At 37.6% G+C, this 17,936-nt stretch overlaps 3 protein-coding genes across 5 annotated transcripts; 1 reads left to right on the forward strand and 2 right to left on the reverse strand.

Moving 5' to 3' along the window:
- Nucleotides 1-83: 83 nt before the first annotated feature.
- On the reverse strand, nt 84-2,265 carry cybrd1 (cytochrome b reductase 1). The gene is made up of 4 exons (XM_032528996.1): nt 2,018-2,265; nt 1,228-1,436; nt 717-871; nt 84-600 (listed from the first exon to the last, which is right to left on the reverse strand). The coding sequence occupies exons 1-4, from the start codon at nt 2,202-2,204 to the stop codon at nt 321-323; spliced, it is 831 nt and encodes a 276-aa protein (XP_032384887.1). The 5' UTR covers nt 2,205-2,265; the 3' UTR covers nt 84-320.
- On the reverse strand, nt 2,110-10,508 carry dcaf17 (ddb1 and cul4 associated factor 17). Of its 2 annotated transcripts, XM_032528958.1 has the most exons (15): nt 10,253-10,508; nt 10,044-10,147; nt 9,099-9,189; nt 8,869-9,005; nt 8,690-8,768; nt 7,207-7,296; nt 6,997-7,104; nt 6,508-6,610; nt 6,246-6,388; nt 5,359-5,468; nt 5,097-5,184; nt 4,887-4,970; nt 3,668-3,823; nt 3,474-3,580; nt 3,201-3,418 (listed from the first exon to the last, which is right to left on the reverse strand). In XM_032528958.1, coding segments are annotated over exons 1-15 (1,536 nt in total). In that variant the 5' UTR covers nt 10,388-10,508; the 3' UTR covers nt 3,201-3,417. The 2 variants fall into 2 exon arrangements, with proteins under 2 accessions (XP_032384850.1, XP_032384849.1); XM_032528959.1 differs by lacking the exons at nt 3,201-3,418; nt 3,474-3,580 and adding an exon at nt 2,110-2,330.
- Nucleotides 10,290-17,799, forward strand: mettl8 (methyltransferase 8, methylcytidine). Of its 2 annotated transcripts, XM_032528972.1 has the most exons (10): nt 10,290-10,481; nt 12,265-12,421; nt 12,987-13,078; nt 13,176-13,540; nt 13,692-13,741; nt 14,720-14,780; nt 16,405-16,544; nt 16,964-17,070; nt 17,155-17,220; nt 17,489-17,764. In XM_032528972.1, exons 2-10 carry the CDS (start codon nt 12,270-12,272, stop codon nt 17,656-17,658), a joined length of 1,203 nt encoding a protein of 400 aa, XP_032384863.1. In that variant the 5' UTR covers nt 10,290-10,481; nt 12,265-12,269; the 3' UTR covers nt 17,659-17,764. The 2 variants fall into 2 exon arrangements, with proteins under 2 accessions (XP_032384863.1, XP_032384862.1); XM_032528971.1 differs by having other exon boundaries at nt 16,964-17,220; nt 17,489-17,799.
- The last annotated feature ends 137 nt before the right edge of the window (nt 17,800-17,936 follow it).

The following is a 17,936-nucleotide window of genomic DNA, read 5'->3' on the forward strand; positions in this document are numbered from 1 at the left end:
ATATACAATGCAGGTAGAAGTTGCAAATATTCATTGCAAAATGTAGGTTCTGAACATATTTAACAAAACCAGATATCAAAATATAAGGCCTATCTGAATCTTGTTATAAAGTAGCTCGCCATTATTTACATACACTTAAGATAAATGGTAAACAACAAAATGCCAACCAAATTAAATACTTAAGGTGCAAGATACATTTATGTATGGAAAGATCAGCAAAACTATATTTCTTCATTATGACTTTCTCTGAGCAGTTTAGACTGGTTGTACATGCATTCAACACTTGATACAGTATCTGCTCCTATTTAGTTAACTTGTATTCAGTTAGCCTCATCATCTAATTTGTTACTCCTCCTCCTGACATCCCCAAAGGGCTCAGCATCACTGCCATCAGATAGTTGCGACAGGACTGGACCGACTTTGCTGCTGTCCTCACCTTCCCCATTGGTATGCAGAGTATGCATAACCTGGTCACTGGGGCGTTTCCAAGATGTTCGAGTGGCAATCCAGAGGATAAGAGCTCCAAAAACCACAAGGAGGACTCCCAGAACGTTCACGAAAATTGCCTCTGGGGGAGAGTCCTTATATTTCGGATTGCTCCTTAGGTAATGAAGTACAAAAAAAATCAGTTATGCCCACTCTTAAGCAGCACATTAACATTGTAAAACTGGTTTGTGCATTGCAAGCCTTTATTTATTTATATTTGTAATACTTACAGGCCAAAAATGAGTTTCTCAGTAATGCCCATGAGTGCCACGGCGATTACACTGGTAAAGAGCAAAAGACCGCCATAGACATGGAGGGGCATATACGCTGCTCTCCAGGATGCAGGTGTAACGGGTATCAAGTATATGCCAACTCCAAGAACAAGCTGTTAATTGAAGTAGAAAAAAAAACATCCACTTATCAGATATTGTACTAAATGAGGCTGATGTCCACTATGACTTGGCATTTTAGGAAACACCAGAGGAGTATGTTGTTTTTTAGGGTTTAAAACATACCACCCTACTCTGTATTATTTTACAACCAGTCCATAGCTCCATCAAAGATGATTAGGTTGGTAAAGTTGCGGTGGTTGAAACATGCAAAAAAGAAAACTCTAGTTCACATAATGTGGCCTTCTATTTAATACAAGTAGCAATATCAGTACTGTAAAACAAAACCAGGAGCCTTTTTTTATTCTCCATTACTTCAAATACTTTAAAAAAAAAAAAAGAGTTTATTTACCTGTAGGCAGAACAGTATCAGAGATGTCAGGCCCAGCCAGCTGTGCAGGCTGTACATGTTGGGGATTTTGGCAGCATTGTGGAAGTCAAAAACAGCCACCATAGCTATGACAGCAAGAATGAGGGCTATGAGGTGCAAGCCTGCATGGATGAACTTCATCACCAGTTTGCTGCACTGCCAGGTCCAGGGGAGTCTGTAGACAATGATGGCTAGACAAGGGAAGGTAACTCGGTGTCATTCAGACAATTCTTGATGCAAATAGGACAATGCATATTTTAACATGTTGCCAATATTAAACGTCTTTTTATTCCTCTTAAAAAGTTGGCTAACCTGTCACTATGTTGTTTTTAAAAGTGAGATTTTCCATGTATGATGGTAATCACTTTAAGAAAGCACTATTGCTATTATATAAATGACATTTTTAGGTGCATGCGTCCTTGAGAGCAATTTGCTTATTGTTAAACCCTATCTTAGACTAACTTGTAATTCACGTAGGCTACTTTACATCACACGTCCCTGTTTGGGATTGCTACGCTAGCCGATACGAGCCAATAAACAGTTTCTAATGACAGCTGTTTGAGTGGAGGTTTAGTTGGTGGACCACACGTTTGCAGTGTTACGCACTTACACACGTAGTAACCTCCTCTTAGAGAAGAATCTCGGAAAAGCGAGCCTTGTGTAACTTGGCCTGGAGCCAATCATTTTTTTCAGTTGTTGACATTCCTTTCAAACTACATCCACATTGTTTTCCCTCCATCCTTGTTGAAAAAAAAAAGAAGCATTCTCTCACCCATTCCTTGGAAGAAAATAAACCCGGTGACTATTAAAACCGGATGCCAGTTGAATTCAGCCAGTCCTCCATCCCAGGCAAGACCTTCTTTATAGTTGAGAACCCATATGAGCACGAATATTATGGAGATAATGCCGGCGGCGGCGGCGGCAGCCTGGCCGGCCAGCAACTGTTTCAAGTTCTCCATCGCTGTCGGTGTCGAGCAGCAACAGAACGGGGCCGAATGACCGAAGCAGCTGTTTTTGCAACTTAACTTCAAGTGGTTGCTGTTAAGGAGGGTCCTCGTCCTCGGTCACATGACCGAGGGCTGTGGCTGTGTAGAGAAAACACGTTGAGTAAGTTTTCGTTCTGACCAGGAAGCGCCTAGTTTGCGCTGCATCTTTCTCGGTTTTTTTTTTTTTTAGCTGCGCATGTTCTTTCACGAGTGCTATACACTGAGACTAACAAGTTATATTTTTTACTAAACTATGTTCTTGGACGCTTTCTTACTTGCAAGTTATGTTTTTTTTAAGATTTTTTTTTGGGCATTTTTAGGCCTTTAATGGACAGGACAGGTGAGGTTTTGTGAAAGGGGAGAGAGAGGGGGAGTGACATGCAGCAAAGGCCCGGGTTCGAATCCGAACCCGGGCCGGCTGCGTCGAGGAATAAATCTCTAAACATGGGCACCCGCTCTACCAACTGAGCTATCTGGGTGCCCGCAAGTTATGTTTTGACAATCACTATGTTCTTGAACATTTTCTTTACTGAATATATTTGCTTCTTTTATCACGGTTATTTTTCTATGATGTACACTCCGAACACTTCATGTGTTTTTTTACTTTGTGTAAATAAAGGTTGTATTCATGTTTAGAATGGGGTGGGGGGGGGATCTTTTAGTATTTTTTTTGCTAATTACAACTATTCTAAATTTGGCAGAAAAAAAACTACATTACTTCAAGGCCTAATATATATTTGTGTATATCTGTAGCTTGACCTACAATTGAAACCTACAATTTCAAATAAATAGCCAGGTTTCACCACCTTATTTATTATTATTATTATTTATGGTTTAAACTAACATATTAGAACTGGGGATTGTGAAAGAAAGTAGACGATGAACTCATACATATTACATAGAAGCAACTTTTGAATATCTTAAAATTTGGATGAACATAACGTAGAGAAGGCAGAAATACACAGTAACCAAAAAAAAAATTTTTTGATTTTAATTTAAGAGAAAGATTAAGAGTGTAAAAAATGTAATACGTAGGTAAAGAAGACAGAACATGTTAATATACAGTTCAGAAGCTTTGAATGATGTCAGTCACAAACCATGATTATCAAATGTAATTCACACAAAAATGACAGTGATCCAAATATGAAAAAAAACAGCATTATGTGGGTTTTCCACACAGAATAGCTGAACAAAAAGAGTTGGAAACAAATATTTACATAATCTTAAACAATAAATGTCACTTATTTGCTGACAGCCTTGAGTTTGTAAACATGGCAGCAGAAGTTGGAATTCTTTTGTTCAATATGAACAATTGTGTCTTTGTCAAAGAACAACTCATGTCGATAGGTCTGAAACAAAAAAAATATAAGAACACCAATGAATCTATATACACAAACTTCAGCTTAACGTTGATACATTGATCTCAGGTCACTCACCTCGTCCCAAGGTTCCACCAGATCAACCGTCCGCAGTAACTGCCCGCTCTGGTTGTCATGCAGTCGGATATGGGCTCTGCCTTCTCCCTCCTCACCATTAGTTACCACCACTGCCAAAAGGTCAAGCTCATCCTCAAACTCCACCATACGGAAAGTCTGTTAAATTAAAAGGATCATTTACTGAAGCTGAAGCTAACTGAGAAGTCTGTATCACCAGTCTTGAACTTTATTACTAGTCTTCACTGACCTTGAGATCAACTTGACCTTGCTACATAAATGTATAACGTATTAGAAGTGGTTACAGGTGCAGCCAACAATGGTGTGGCCGGAAGATGGAGACAGTTCTTTCAATGAAGATGGAGACAGTTCTTTCGAAAGGTGTTAATAAAATGTATTGAAGAAATCAAGTTGTCCATCCTGAACTTTCTGCACATTGAATAAAATGCACAATTGGAAACCACTCCTTGGTTCATTGGTCTGATAAAAACAGAACTGTTTGAAAAACCCAACAATCATGTTTGATTTCATTTTGAACTTGTGTTAACTGTGGTCATCTGTTTCTCAGGTGGTGTATCAGTCACCACTGGTCAGATTTTGGTCAAAATCAAAGGGAGGATGACCGAAGAAACTGTAAAAATAAAGAGTGGCCTGAGGACTTGAGAATAATGGAGCTGCTGAACTGACGCCATTTCCAGCTGGAAGGTTATGTAGTGTACATCTAGTTTCGTTCTTAATTATTTTTTGGCCATTATTAGACAGGGCAGCTAAAGATAGGAAAGGGGGAGAGAGACGGGGAATGACATGCAGAAAAGGCCGCAGGTCAGAATCAAACCTGTGGCCGCTGCAGCAAAGACTGAGCCTCAGGTGAGCTACCCAGGCAACCCTAACTAGTTGCTTTGAAAGTTATTTATAAAAGACAAAAAGGAACAGTGTTACAAAACCGCTGGCTAACGGACTAAAATGTACCACTGCTTATCCTTTATTATAAATTGTTCTTATCTTCAATCAAGATGTAATACTTGTTACAGCCAGTGTTGTGTTGCTGTGTTGTCAAAGTTATTACTCACAGAAGAATTATGTATTTTAAAAGGATAATTCTTATGTTATTTAAAATAAATCCTATACACATTTTAGGTCTTCATAACTTAAATCTTTCTTCTTTAAAAAAATATTTTTTGCAGATAATGAATCAATAATAAAAGCAAAATCCCTTTGGCACCTCTTGATCTGGGTCATCATCCAGCTGATGAAATCGTTTTTTCACCGTGCGGCCCGATGAGGTCACAGTGACTTGTGAGGTAGGCTGAAAAAGATGTAAAGCAGAAACATTTCATTTGGATCACACCAAGACTGACTGACCAATGTTATAGTGCACACATGTTATACAGTATATGAGGCCGATTCATGAGCAAGGTAAACTGACACTTACATTGCTGTTCCGATGGGTTGCCATAGAGAAATCCTCAAGTACCTTCGATGGCAAACCACTGTTTAGTTCACCACAAATTTTAAGGACACTTGAAGAAAAAAACAAACAAACAAACAATGGACATGTCCAGTATAATAAGAAAAGAAAAAGAAAAAAACATCACATCAAAATTGCTTTTAGTGACAAGGGATGAGGAGAATTACCACAAGATACTTCCCCGCTGTCTTCATTTTGTTAAGTAAAAGGTGACTGTAGTACTCACTTTATGGTGGCAGGTCCAACATGAATGATTCTTCCTGAGTCATCAGGGTGGAAGAAGATCCCATCACTCTCTAGAGAGCAGCAGTTCATGTTTTGAATTCCATTTGTTGCCTAATGTCATCAAATTGAAAAGTAGCACATTAACTCCCTAACTAGGACACGCATTGTTCATTATCAATTGCATAGCAAACTGCACATAGTACCATGAGTACATAACTATAACCAGGTTTCCTCTTAAAAATAATCAAAAAGAAAATCTAGCAGGCAAGTCAAGTATAAATTCTTTTCCATATTAAATCTACTAACAAGTTTTTTTGTGATGTGCAACTGGATTTGAACATGGATCATACTGTTGGGGGTTTTCTGATGCTGAGAAATGTTTTCATTTTCAAAAGAATACCACAAGTTTCTCTTTTACACTGTAAATGTATGCAGTATTTTTTTCCATTATTTCAGGCACACCACACCGATCAAACAAAACTGTGGTTTCTTGTGTTTTGGAAAATGCAGCAGCTTAAATGTGATTTCATGTTTTTTCACACAACTTCCAATAGTATGCACCTTACTTGCTCACAGTTTTCTCCGGAAAGAAATACATGTGAGCTGTGTCAGGAAAGACACCAAACCCAGCATAAGCTTATGTTACAGTACACATGCAGAAAAGATCTCCACACAAGTATTTGGATCATTGACTGGGAGTTTTGAATAGTGATTACAGGTTTGGTTCCGTGTAGCAGCTAGATACAAAGCCTGTCAAAAACACCTGGGGCCCTTCTTACCCTGACACTTTCAATAACCTCCGGCCAATTTGGTGGTCCAACAAGATTGGGGATATTTATCTATATTTTAGTGTATGTTTTTGAAGTTTAAATGTTTTTTTAAGCATACCATAGTGCTGTCCTTGAGTGAACAGATGTGGTGAGTGCCCTTGTGTCTTTTATGCGGTGGTGTGTAGATGTAGTGCCACGGGTAGCCTCCAATCTGGATACTGTTATCAGTGCATGACACCTCAAAAAGCACTGGAGGACAATCTGCAGAATACAACAATAAAAAAACACTTTACTTTGTAATAAAAAACATTTCTTCCTACGGTGGCTAAGTAGATTTACTAAAGTCTCATACCACCTGTCTAGCCTTAAAATAGACTTGCCTGTGATCTGGATATTTACCGGGATACCAAACGGAACATCTCCCACTGTTTTGCCTCCAAGAAGTGAACTCTGCTTTCCAAGTGTTAACTTCTCTGTCAAACACTAAAAACAAAGAAAATATTCATCAAATACATAGAGCTATAAGCAGCAGGATGAGCCAGAAGCATAATAAAACACTGAATATGCAAATATTCCCACATATTCAATAATCAATAAATGTAATCGTGTTGCAATGTTATAAAATCTGATTAAAACCTTTATATTTATATGCTGTATTAGTTTTTTAGGATTATTTTTGGGGCATTTTAGGCATTTATTTTCATAGGACAGATGAAGATATGAAAGGGGAGAGAAAGGGGGAATTACATGCAACAAAGGGCCGCGGGTTCGGAATTGAACACGCGGCCGCTGCATCAAGGACTTAACCTTTCGACCAGGTTAGCTACCCAGGCGCCCAAAGTGCTGTTTAAGGATTAAAAAATACATACCCTTTGAACAATGTGCTTAAAGCTGTACAGTTTCACTGACTTGTTGCTGTAAGACACCACAAGGACACCTTGAGACAGAACAACATCAGTAACACTAGTCCCAAATACCTGAAAGAATATAATTTAGATACATTTTAATAACAACATATCAATCCTCTGGGCACATTTAAAAAAATGTAAGAAAGAAAAACTACGATCACGTCTGCATACCTTTTTGTTGATCTCCAACATGCCTACAATTTGTAATGGAAAGACATGAAAGACGGCCAGGTGCATCACCGTGTTCTGAGTGATACCTGCCTGTGAATTAAAAAGAACAGATAACATGTTGTCATCTATTTCCCATATCAGAGATTTTAGACAAGTAGTAAAATCATTAGTTAATCAGTCGATTAGTCGATCCACAAAAAAAATGAAAGGAAACTATTTAGTATTTTATTAAGCAAAAATGAATTGTTTTTCATGCTTCCAGACTCTCAAAATGTTTTTTTGGATTTGCTGATTATTGTGAATGAAAAGGTCCCATGACATGCTGCTTTTATACAGGCCTTAGTGGTTGCCTAATGCTGTATCTGAAGTCTCTTTTATATAGGCCTTAGTGGTTGCCTAATACTGTATCTGAAGTCTCTTTCCCAAAATTCAGCCATGGCACAGAATTACAGCCAGTCCCACAATGAGCTTTCCTTAGTATGTGCAATTTCTGAGTCTGTATCTATTGAGGTGGAGGGTGGAGGTGCGGCCTTGACCTACTGCCACTTTGCTCGTTTGAAAGCCATGATGTCTCTCTCTTTCTCATGGGTGGGCCAAATTCTCTGGGTGGGAAAAGCGGAGAAAGCCCATCTGAGCTTTCATTTTCTCAAAGCCAGATCAGGATACTGTTGGAATTTAACCATCATTTGAGGGTGTTGTGTTCAGTTAGGGTGAGTACATGTTGCAGTGGAAAGGAACATCAGGCAAATGTAGCAGTTGAAGAGATAACACCAGACAAAGGAGTAGTCTATAATTCTTGTAATAAATTATGTGCTTACATGACCTTGTTTTGTATCTACCAAAACCTAAAGTTGCTGAGGTTTCCTATTGGGAGTGTCTGAAATGTGTGAATAAGGGGACAGCCAAGGAAGAGGAAGTGAGACTGGGTAATCTGCTGCTGAGACTTGTCTCTCTGGATTTTGCCTGCATCTTGTCTCCAGAACGTTCTGTAATAAAGTACACTCAATACTCCAACTGAGATCGTGAATCTTTCTTCTAAGTAAGAACCTCGGACATAATTGTTAGCCCAACAATTCCAGGGCTCGGTTCACACCTATCACCATTTCTAGCCACTGGGGGACCATAAACAGGTTGGGGGGACTCATATTAATGTTAAAAAACCTCAAAGTGAAATTTTCACACCATGGGACCTTTAACATTTTGGGGTTTAGAACAAAACCAGCATAAAATGTCACCTTGCTCTCTGAGAAATTGTAATTAGCATTTTGGCATCATTGTCATTAACAAGTGATACCTAAAATAATTCACTGACTCATTACAAGATTTAAATCCATTTTCTTAGATTTATACAATGAGAAAATTTAAAATTCATGAACTGCAAAAAGTCTATGTACAGGAAGATCCTATGCTTTATTATCCTTAAATCGAGTGCATTGTCACTCTTCAATAAGGCACAACACTTGAATTTATGAAAATAACTTACCTGTCGGGCTAAAACTGTATCTTTGTTTTGAACAGATTTAACATAAAACATCTCTTGAGAAACATCCCAGCCAAGATACCTACCAAAAACAACAAAGTAAAGTAAAGCATTTTTATATAAACTAAAATAGGGAATTAATCTCCCTTGTGAGAACATAGAACTCAGAGCGTTGATGATACCTGAACTTATGGTTGGAAGAGAGGTAAACTCTTTGCAGCTCTTCTCCTGTTTCAGCTGAAAGGCGATACAGCCAGTTATTGGCCGTCAAAACTAGGAGGCTGGGTTTATGATCAGAGGAGGAGGCTAATGTGTTGTCCTGTGAACAAGACAAATGAAACAACAATCTGAACCTGGGTTGTTAAATCTGGTTATTGAAAGTTTACCTTTAGTTTTGTTTTGTCTCACTTACAAGTGGGCTCTGACACAGCAAGGCATCCTCAAATTTCTCCAATTTAGATTTCTTAGGCAGTTTGTATAGAACTTGAGGCTCTGAATGAACACTGAAACCAGAAGATTTAATCACTCATTTTGTGTAGGGTAACACCTTTTATTCTATTCTCAGTGTCCCTTACATACACACATTTACATGTACATAGGGCTGGGCAGTATATCGATATTATACTGACATTGATATATGAGACTAGATATCACCTTACATTTTTGATATCGTCATATTGTGATATGACACGTGTGGTCTTTTCATGGTTTTACAGGCTGCATTACAGTACAGTGATGTAATTTTCTCAATTTACCAGACTGTTCTAGCTGGTTTATTATTTGCCTTTACCCACTTAGTCAGTATATCCACATTATTGATGATTATGTATCTAAAAAGCCATTGTGTACATTTTTTGTGAAACCACCAAAACTCAACCCTACAATATTGCGGCAATACCGACATTGATGTATTTGGCCAAAAATATGGTGAAATTTATTTTTTTCCATATCACCCAGCTCTACGTGTACATAAACATGTTTTAATCACACAACAACAATTTTAATTTAGTAGATGTTACTAATGAACTGTGTAAAATTGTATCTGGTAAGCTATGTATCGAGTCTCGGAAGACAAGGCCTGTCACTAAATTCTTAAAAGATGGCAATCTTATATAAATTGCAAGTTTTATATTACATCATGATGTGGAATTATCCCTTTCTTTCAGAAAGTAAATGGTCTGCATCTCACTGCTGCCCTGCAGTGATTCTCAGATTTTGATTTCTTTGGGAGATGCATTAGTGTATTATTATGAGACCATTTCATGCCAGTTTTTAAGATGCTGCATTTTAGCTGTTATCTGCTCTAAGGTATTTGTTGAGTGTGTGCTGAAGACTAAAGTTAATTATTTACACTCACCAGCTGTAGCAGTTCTGGTAATTTTCAAAATAGATTTTACCACTCTCATACATCATAGTGGACTTTGAGGTCTTGCTCCATGCTTTAATGAAATCCCTGTTGTCCTACAATGTAACAATAATAAAGAAGATTGTATGTTAGAAACTAAAACATTTATTGAAATCAGTTAGCTACAGTCAATATCTAAAAGATTGTTTTTTTTCTATTACCTGGAGGAGGATCCCTCTAAGGACCTTCATATTGTGTCTGATCAGAGTCCCAGCATCTCTGATACCTCTACTCCTCCGGTTCAACAGCTCCGTAGCATTTACGGCTCTTTTTCTCCGGTACGGCGCCATCAGCATGTGGTAGTTTCTGCAAGCGGACTGTCTGGTAGCATGACAGGAGACAACAAACCTTAGTCCTTAGCCGGTGAACCCCAAGAACTTACAGAGCCAGGTAAGGGCGTTGAGGTTTCCCAGTCCGAGGTAGCAACGAAAGTTAGAAGGCACCGAGCTCCATATTCCGGAGACTACTGAACATCTTCCCTGGCTCTAAAAGTTAACTGCTAACAGTTAATGCTAACTAAAGTTAGCGCTTTTGAGCTATGGCAACATCGATATCTCGTTTACTTCGTTTAAAAGTCAAAGTCAACAATGCTCGTTATATATTTAAGCTAGCGTTGGTTGAGCTGTGAAACGTTAACGTAAGTTGCCCCGGGGTGAAACAAATAATCCATGTCAGCAGTTAAAGGTTAGCTAGTGGACAATAACATCGCATGCTAGTAGCTGCGGCTCCATATTTGCAGTCTTCCACTTCTTCTTCTTGTTTCTGGCAGGCTAGACGCAACTATGGCGTATTGCTGCCCTCCTCTGTTTTCTAATCGCTATTTACAATTTATTTACTATTAATTGTCTATATCTTTTTATACGCTCCAATATTTCGCAGGTAGGCTACTCCAGTTTTTTCAATTTGTTAGAACCGTCCAAATTCAATAAAAAGTGTAAATTAAAAACTGTTTGCTCCCAGTTCCCTGAACAGTTCCTTCCTTTCATTAGAGTACTTCCTGCACTGCACTAATACATGATTTACTGTTTCCTTGTCTCCACATTCACACTTTCCATCAGGATGTTTACCAATCAGAGCCAGCCCACTCCTCAACCCACAATGCCCAAACCTCGATCTGGATAAGACTACTGCATCTCTTCTCTGACATTTATAATCTGTCTTTTGCTACCATTCTTTGTACTGAACAATAAGTTCTCCTTTCACAATCCCATGAACGTTGCCATATTTCTCTTACTGACCTATTTATTATTTCTGTGTAATCTGGTGACCCATACTGCAGATTAATTCCCCTATATTACCACCCCTCTACATTTAGTTTTATTTTCACTGAAGTAGCTTTAAGGTAAAAAAATTGATTCCGTTTCACACTGTTTAACTGTATTATATGTACACATGCTGTATTGGCTTGTTCCAACTCTCCATTGAAGCTATATGTTTACATTAACAAAATACTCTTTGGATGCACAGTTCCATCAAATATAAATATTCCACATGTATTGTGCATTCACTTTTTTTCAAATTTCAGCCTGATATTTGTTACCTAACTTTGGGATCCCCACTAGAATTAAGTTTGTTGTTAATAACTGAGTCATTGAGGTCATTTCAAAAACGTCTCGAACGATCCAGTACATATAACATTCAACAATAAAGGCAGTTCTATGTTAATCTTATTTTAATCTTGCCAAAACATAAACCTCCTTGTTGAAAAGCGTATTCAGTCTTTCGTATGCATTGTCTTCGGACAACCGAAACAAATCAAGATTCCTAAACTGTATATGTTTTACAATAGCAACTCCTTAGGTTGCTGTATATGGGGCAGGGGAATGAAAAATGAAATTTGTTCCCAACAAAAAACAACAACATAAAATTGCTGCCCTGATAGGTTCTCATAAGCACAGAGCATAATAAAAGTTAGATCTAAAATATGGTTCTTTATGTCATTTTTGCTTGAATATATTAATAATAAACTGATAATTGTTCCTGAAAATAAAATGCATATTATTGAGGAAAGAATGTGAAGATGTTGATGACAATATCCCGCAGCAAAATATTGCTAGAAGAGTAATTCAATTATTTTGTTTGCATATAATAGTACCAGTTCCCATGAGCTTTAATAGTTGGAGGTGCACTGTCAAAACATTAAAAATATATTACTCTTCCTGCATTTTTACAGCGTAAATGCATAAACTTCGGAGCTTCTCTGTGGCCAAATTGGCTAAAGGTTACAGCAGATTGTCGTCAAGACTGAAGGGCACAGGAGGAAGACCATCAGCTCCACTGGGTTCAAGGATTCTGACCAACCCTGATGACATCTTTAAGCACAACATGTGGTCAGTAATATACAGGAGTAGTTGTCACATGTCTGTATGCCTTTATGAAGACAGTATGATAGTAGGATTACAGAATAGGTGTGCCTACTTTTAATGATACTGAGCTGAAATTTGGGGTTACAGTTGAGAGTTTTTTAACTTCAAAACGCAACACACAACAATGCATTTATATGTTACAGTTTAATACACTGAACAAAATTCAAATGATAAATGCAGCACTTTTGTTTCTTCCCCCATTTTTCATGAGCTGAACTCAAAGATCTAAGACTTTTTCTATGTACACAAAAGCTTATTTCTCAAATCTGTCTAAATCTGTGTTAGTGAGCACTTGTCCTTTGCCGAGATAATCCATCCACCTCACAGCTGTGGCATATCAAGATGCTGATTAGACAGTATGATTATTGCAGAGGTGTGCCTTAGGCTGGTCACAATAAACGGCCACATGGGGAAAAAAAAGTCTTAGATCTTTGAGTTTAGCTCATGAAAAATGGGTCAAAAACAAAAGTGTTGTATTTATAATTTTGTTTTTTTCTTTAATTTGCTTTTGTAATGCTTTATATTTTAGGGATCATGTGCAATGGACAGAAGAGGATAAAGAAAATGCACAGCAGAAGGCAAAAGAAAATGCCTTTATAAAAATTCCTTTAGAGGAACAAGGCAAGAATTTATTCCCGCAAAAATATTTTTAAAAGTTGGATTTTAATTTGATTGGGACTAACCTTTGTAAAATTATCCTGAAATCTTGTTCACACAGGTAAATTTGACACAGATGCTTTCCAATACTGGGACAAGTTTTACGAGATGCACCAGGATAAGTTCTTTAAAGATCGCAAGTGGCTGTTTTTAGAGTTCCCAGAACTGCTTCCTTCCGGTGCAAAAAGTCAAGCCAAAAACAGGTGTCTGGATGATCAGCAGGCGTCATACCCACTGCCCTCTGGATCCAGCAGAGACAACGAGACCAGACACCAGCAACACAACAGCCCCACACACTATCACAGAAACACAGACACATCAAATCCCCAGACAGAGTCCCGTCAAGGAGCCGCACTAGAAACAATTGAAGATGCCAAACAGACTACTACTTACCCTGGCCAGTGTGCATCTTTCAGGATCTTGGAGGTATTAAAAACTCACATATATTTATTTCAATTTTTTTTTCATATAGATTGTTGCATGTGGACCAATATACAGTTGAGTTATAAAAAGTAGCATCTGTTAGCTGCTATACAAAAGTGTTACATAACAGCAAACCTTTTTTTTTTATTCACAGGTTGGTTGTGGGGTGGGTAACAGTGTATTTCCCATTGTTAATTCCATAAAGTGAGTAAATATTTGAGCTTTTTCCATATATTCCATTTAAGTGCATTTCAACATTATCTGTGTGGATCATAGGTCAATTTTCAACGCAACCTATGTTTACAGAAGCAAAACATTTTCAGGACACACAATAATGGCCAGTGAACCACAGTTGTATTTACCATTTTATTGTCTATAGTGCATGCACCATGATATTATCCAGCAACACATCCTCAACCAGCACAAATCTGTGGCTCATCATGAAAAATATGTTCTAACATATTATTACAGTTTCATGAACTGGGGCTATTTATATTATTGGATGAAATATGCACATATTGCTTGTTAAGATACACATTGACTACTTTTGTACAGAAAACAAACGTGATTACAAAATACTTGTTAACAGCAGACATTTTGATTTCTCATAGTAGGAAATTGCACAGGTGTTACTAACAACAATGACACTGGCTCTGTTCTAATCAAGTGCCCCAGTAAGCCATGATAGTGTCCTTGCCATTACCAGGACCCTGACCTATTTTACACATTTTCTTTTCCTACTGTAAAATGTCAAAATGTCTTCTGTGCAAAAGGCCCTGTTTTGCTTCTTTAGACAATGATTCCGGCAGGGGGTCTTAAATTGCTTTGTTTATTAGGATAGCTGGCAATATATCAGCATTAAAATCAATTTCCGGGTAAAGACAGTGTTGAAGGACAAGAGTAACATTTCGCTGGTATTGGGAAGCAGCTCAGCCATTAGTTTGAACCGGAGGAGATCCTTTAATATGTTATACTTCCTGTTTCTGCAATATCCTTATATTTTGTTTTTCCAGATAGGCAGAGATCACATTTGTACAATTTTTTTGTCAATAGGCAATACATAAAAGTAAAATATTGGCTTCAGTACATAATCCGGATAAGTGCTCCATGAAAAAAAAAAGTGTAGTTGGATTGTATTTGTAATTAGTCAAGGGTTGTTAAATTGGCTGTTCTGTTTCACAGAGAAACAGACGCATTTTTATACTGTTGTGACTTCTCCACATGTGCCATTCAACTGGTAAAGGTAAGATTTTTTTTAAATTGCATAGTACCAACATGCACATATATACTGTATTGAGGTTAATACTTTTTTTTTTAAGCAATACTGACTAATATCAGTTATACTTAAAAATTTAAACTAGAAGTGATGTATACTTATTGTGGTCATGTCCTGTGGACAATATGTCGAGGGTAATTGCAGTCATACAATAGACTGCTAAAAGGTTAAACAGATTACATTAATTTTTGATGAAGTAATACATTTAATTTATTCACTGTAGTGTACACTGAAGTGTTGTTAATGCCAATCTTTGAGCTTTCAGAATGACCATTCATTTTGTAGTTAGACCATTGTTCCCACACACAATGTGCATACTTCAAAGTCCTGAAGAATAACTCAAAGCTCTCCCTCTCTAGTAGCTACAGCTGAATCAATCAATTTAAATGTGAAGAGAAAGAGAATCTGGTCATTCATAGGTGATATTTTTGCACAGGTTCTAACGTAATTTGAGTGTAAATTATCTTTATTTTGGGTTTGGCAAATAACTACTTTAATTTAAACTAATCATTGGTTTTATATTGAAACCCATTTCCCCCGGTGGGAAAAAATAAACAAGAGAGCTTGGCCTTGTGATGAAAAAAAATCCTGTAAGTCATTATAATGAGAAACTTCCTTAAAACAATGACTTAGTGTCTTAGATTAACAAAAAACTTTCTCAAAATAACAATTTAGTATCTCAACAAAGGGGAAACTTTCTGAAAATAATGAGAAACTTTCTGAAAATAATGAGAAACTTTCTGAAAATATTTTTTTGGGGCATTTTGGCTTTTAATTGATAGGACAGACTGGAAGGGGGTTGAGAGAGGGGGAAGACAAAAAAAAAGGCCTTAGGTTGGAATCAAACCCTGGGCCGCAGTGGTAAGGACAGAGCCTTGGTACATGGGGCACACGCTGTACCAGGTGAGCTACCAGGGCGCCCTTTTCTTAAAATATTTAATTCATAAATAATAAATTAAATACCAAGTCATTATCTAGAGATAAGTAAGTCAAATTTATTGGATTGTTTATAGCAGCAGCCATTGTGATACTGTACATTTATGTTTTAATCTGACTTAAATTTATGCTAAATGATACTGTACAGTACTTTTCTTATAGGCAGCCACCTAACAGAAGGAGTGCAAAGGTCAAAGTGTCAGTGCCCTTGCAATATTTAAGATACATTGAATATTATAGAGAAGTTATGGGAAAGGGGAAATTAGTTGTTTTGATACTTGCAGTTTGGAAAAAGTATTAAAAATTATGGAGGTGGCAGTAGCTCAGTGGTTGGGATTGGGAACCAGAGGGTCACAGGTTCAAGTCCCAGTATGGACCAAAGTACGAAGTGTGGACTTGTAGCTGGAGAGTTGCCAGTTAACCTCCTGGATAATGCCAAGTTGCCCTTGAGCAAGGCACCAAACCCCCAACTGTTCGGGGCACCTGTCTATGGGCAGCCTTAGTGGATGTATGAGTGCTCAGCATGTGTCAGTATATCTGAAAAAATAGTTGCATGTAGTTGCCAAAAATCTGTGTCTAAACTACCATTTGGTAATGTACTTTGTGTGACTATAAAACAGTTTGGGATGTAGCCTACTTTATTCTCCTCATATAGGACCATCCAGACTACGATGACTCTGTGTGTCATGCCTTTGTCCATGACATTTGTGAGGAGATGGCCTCCTTTCCCTTCCCTCCTCAGAGCCTGGATGTTATTCTTGCAGTCTTTGTGCTTTCTTCCATTCACCCAGAGCGGTAGGTGAAGGTTAAATCACAGATGAGAGCCTGGTATCATTTCTTACCCTCTGTGGACCCCTCCACAACCCCTAAAACACCCCTGACTCACCTTCACTTGTCCCAGGCTTTGCCTGAATGTCATTACAAAAAACACATGAATCTAACTGTATTATGTTACTGAGTACAACACTGTACAGTGCTTTACTTGACATTCAAGGGATGGCAGCATGTTGTTTTTTTTAGGCTGTATTGTTACCAAATGCACTTGCATTGGCACCTTAGCACTGTCCACGTACAGAGAAACCTAAGCTTCTAATATGTTATTTGTTTAGTAGTTTGTTAATTAATGAATTCCCATATAGCCTTTATTTTCCCATTAGCATTCATACTCTTACACATACACATTAATGTTCCATTAATTGACATTTAATTGACAGAATGCAAGGAACTGTGAACCGACTATCTACTTACCTGAAACATGGAGGGATATTCCTCTTCCGTGATTACGGGAGATATGACTTCTCACAACTCAGGTTTAAGAAGGGTGAGCCTTGCATACCTGAATATAGCCATTGTATCTACTTTACCTTATTTGTTGTATATGTTGGAGTTTTTGTGACAATTTCAGGGCGGTGCTTATCCGAGAATTTCTACACACGTGGAGATGGAACATGCGTGTACTTTTTCACTAAAGGTATTTCCTAATCATGAGATCTTCAATGATATTCCCCATCTGTATTTTACTTGTGGCAGTGAGCAAAGGGCTTTAAAAAATAGCTTTTAGACCTTTATGTGGGAAATAATACAAATAATACAGTGAAGGGTTAACTAAATGGATAAAATTATATGAAAAAATACTAACAAAACAATCTGAAAGTTTATTTCTTTTCTTTTTGTGTCTGTCAAAGTTTTCTGAGGAAGTGGAGACTTGGGCCCACGGTAATTCATTCTTTTCTTTTTAGATGAGGTACATCATTTATTTTCCAATGCTGGACTGGAAGAAATACAGAATTTGGAGGACAGACGACTCCAAGTGAACAGAGGGAAGAAAATTGCAATGCACCGGGTTTGGATGCAGAGCAAGTACAGGAAATCATATCCACTTTCAACATCACTAAACCCCACCATATAATTTGGGGCTATAGTATATGCCTTTTTATACTTTGCCGCTTATTATTTCAATCTTGAACCAAAGGAGTGTGTGTACAACAACAAACTATTGAATAAACTAACAAAACGTTGTCAAACAAAGCTGTGGTGTTAACTGGTTTTATTTCCTGTGGATCACTGCATTAATACAGTGAACATGCATTAGACTTTAAACATGCAAAACCTTGATTAGGATTGGAATAAAATTAACGTTTCCTTATTTTTATATTTTAGTTAGGCTATATATTACAAAGAGGAACA

The sequence above is a fragment of the Etheostoma spectabile genome, chromosome 11, assembly GCF_008692095.1.
Source record: "Etheostoma spectabile isolate EspeVRDwgs_2016 chromosome 11, UIUC_Espe_1.0, whole genome shotgun sequence".
Classification (NCBI taxonomy): Eukaryota; Metazoa; Chordata; class Actinopteri; order Perciformes; family Percidae; genus Etheostoma; species Etheostoma spectabile.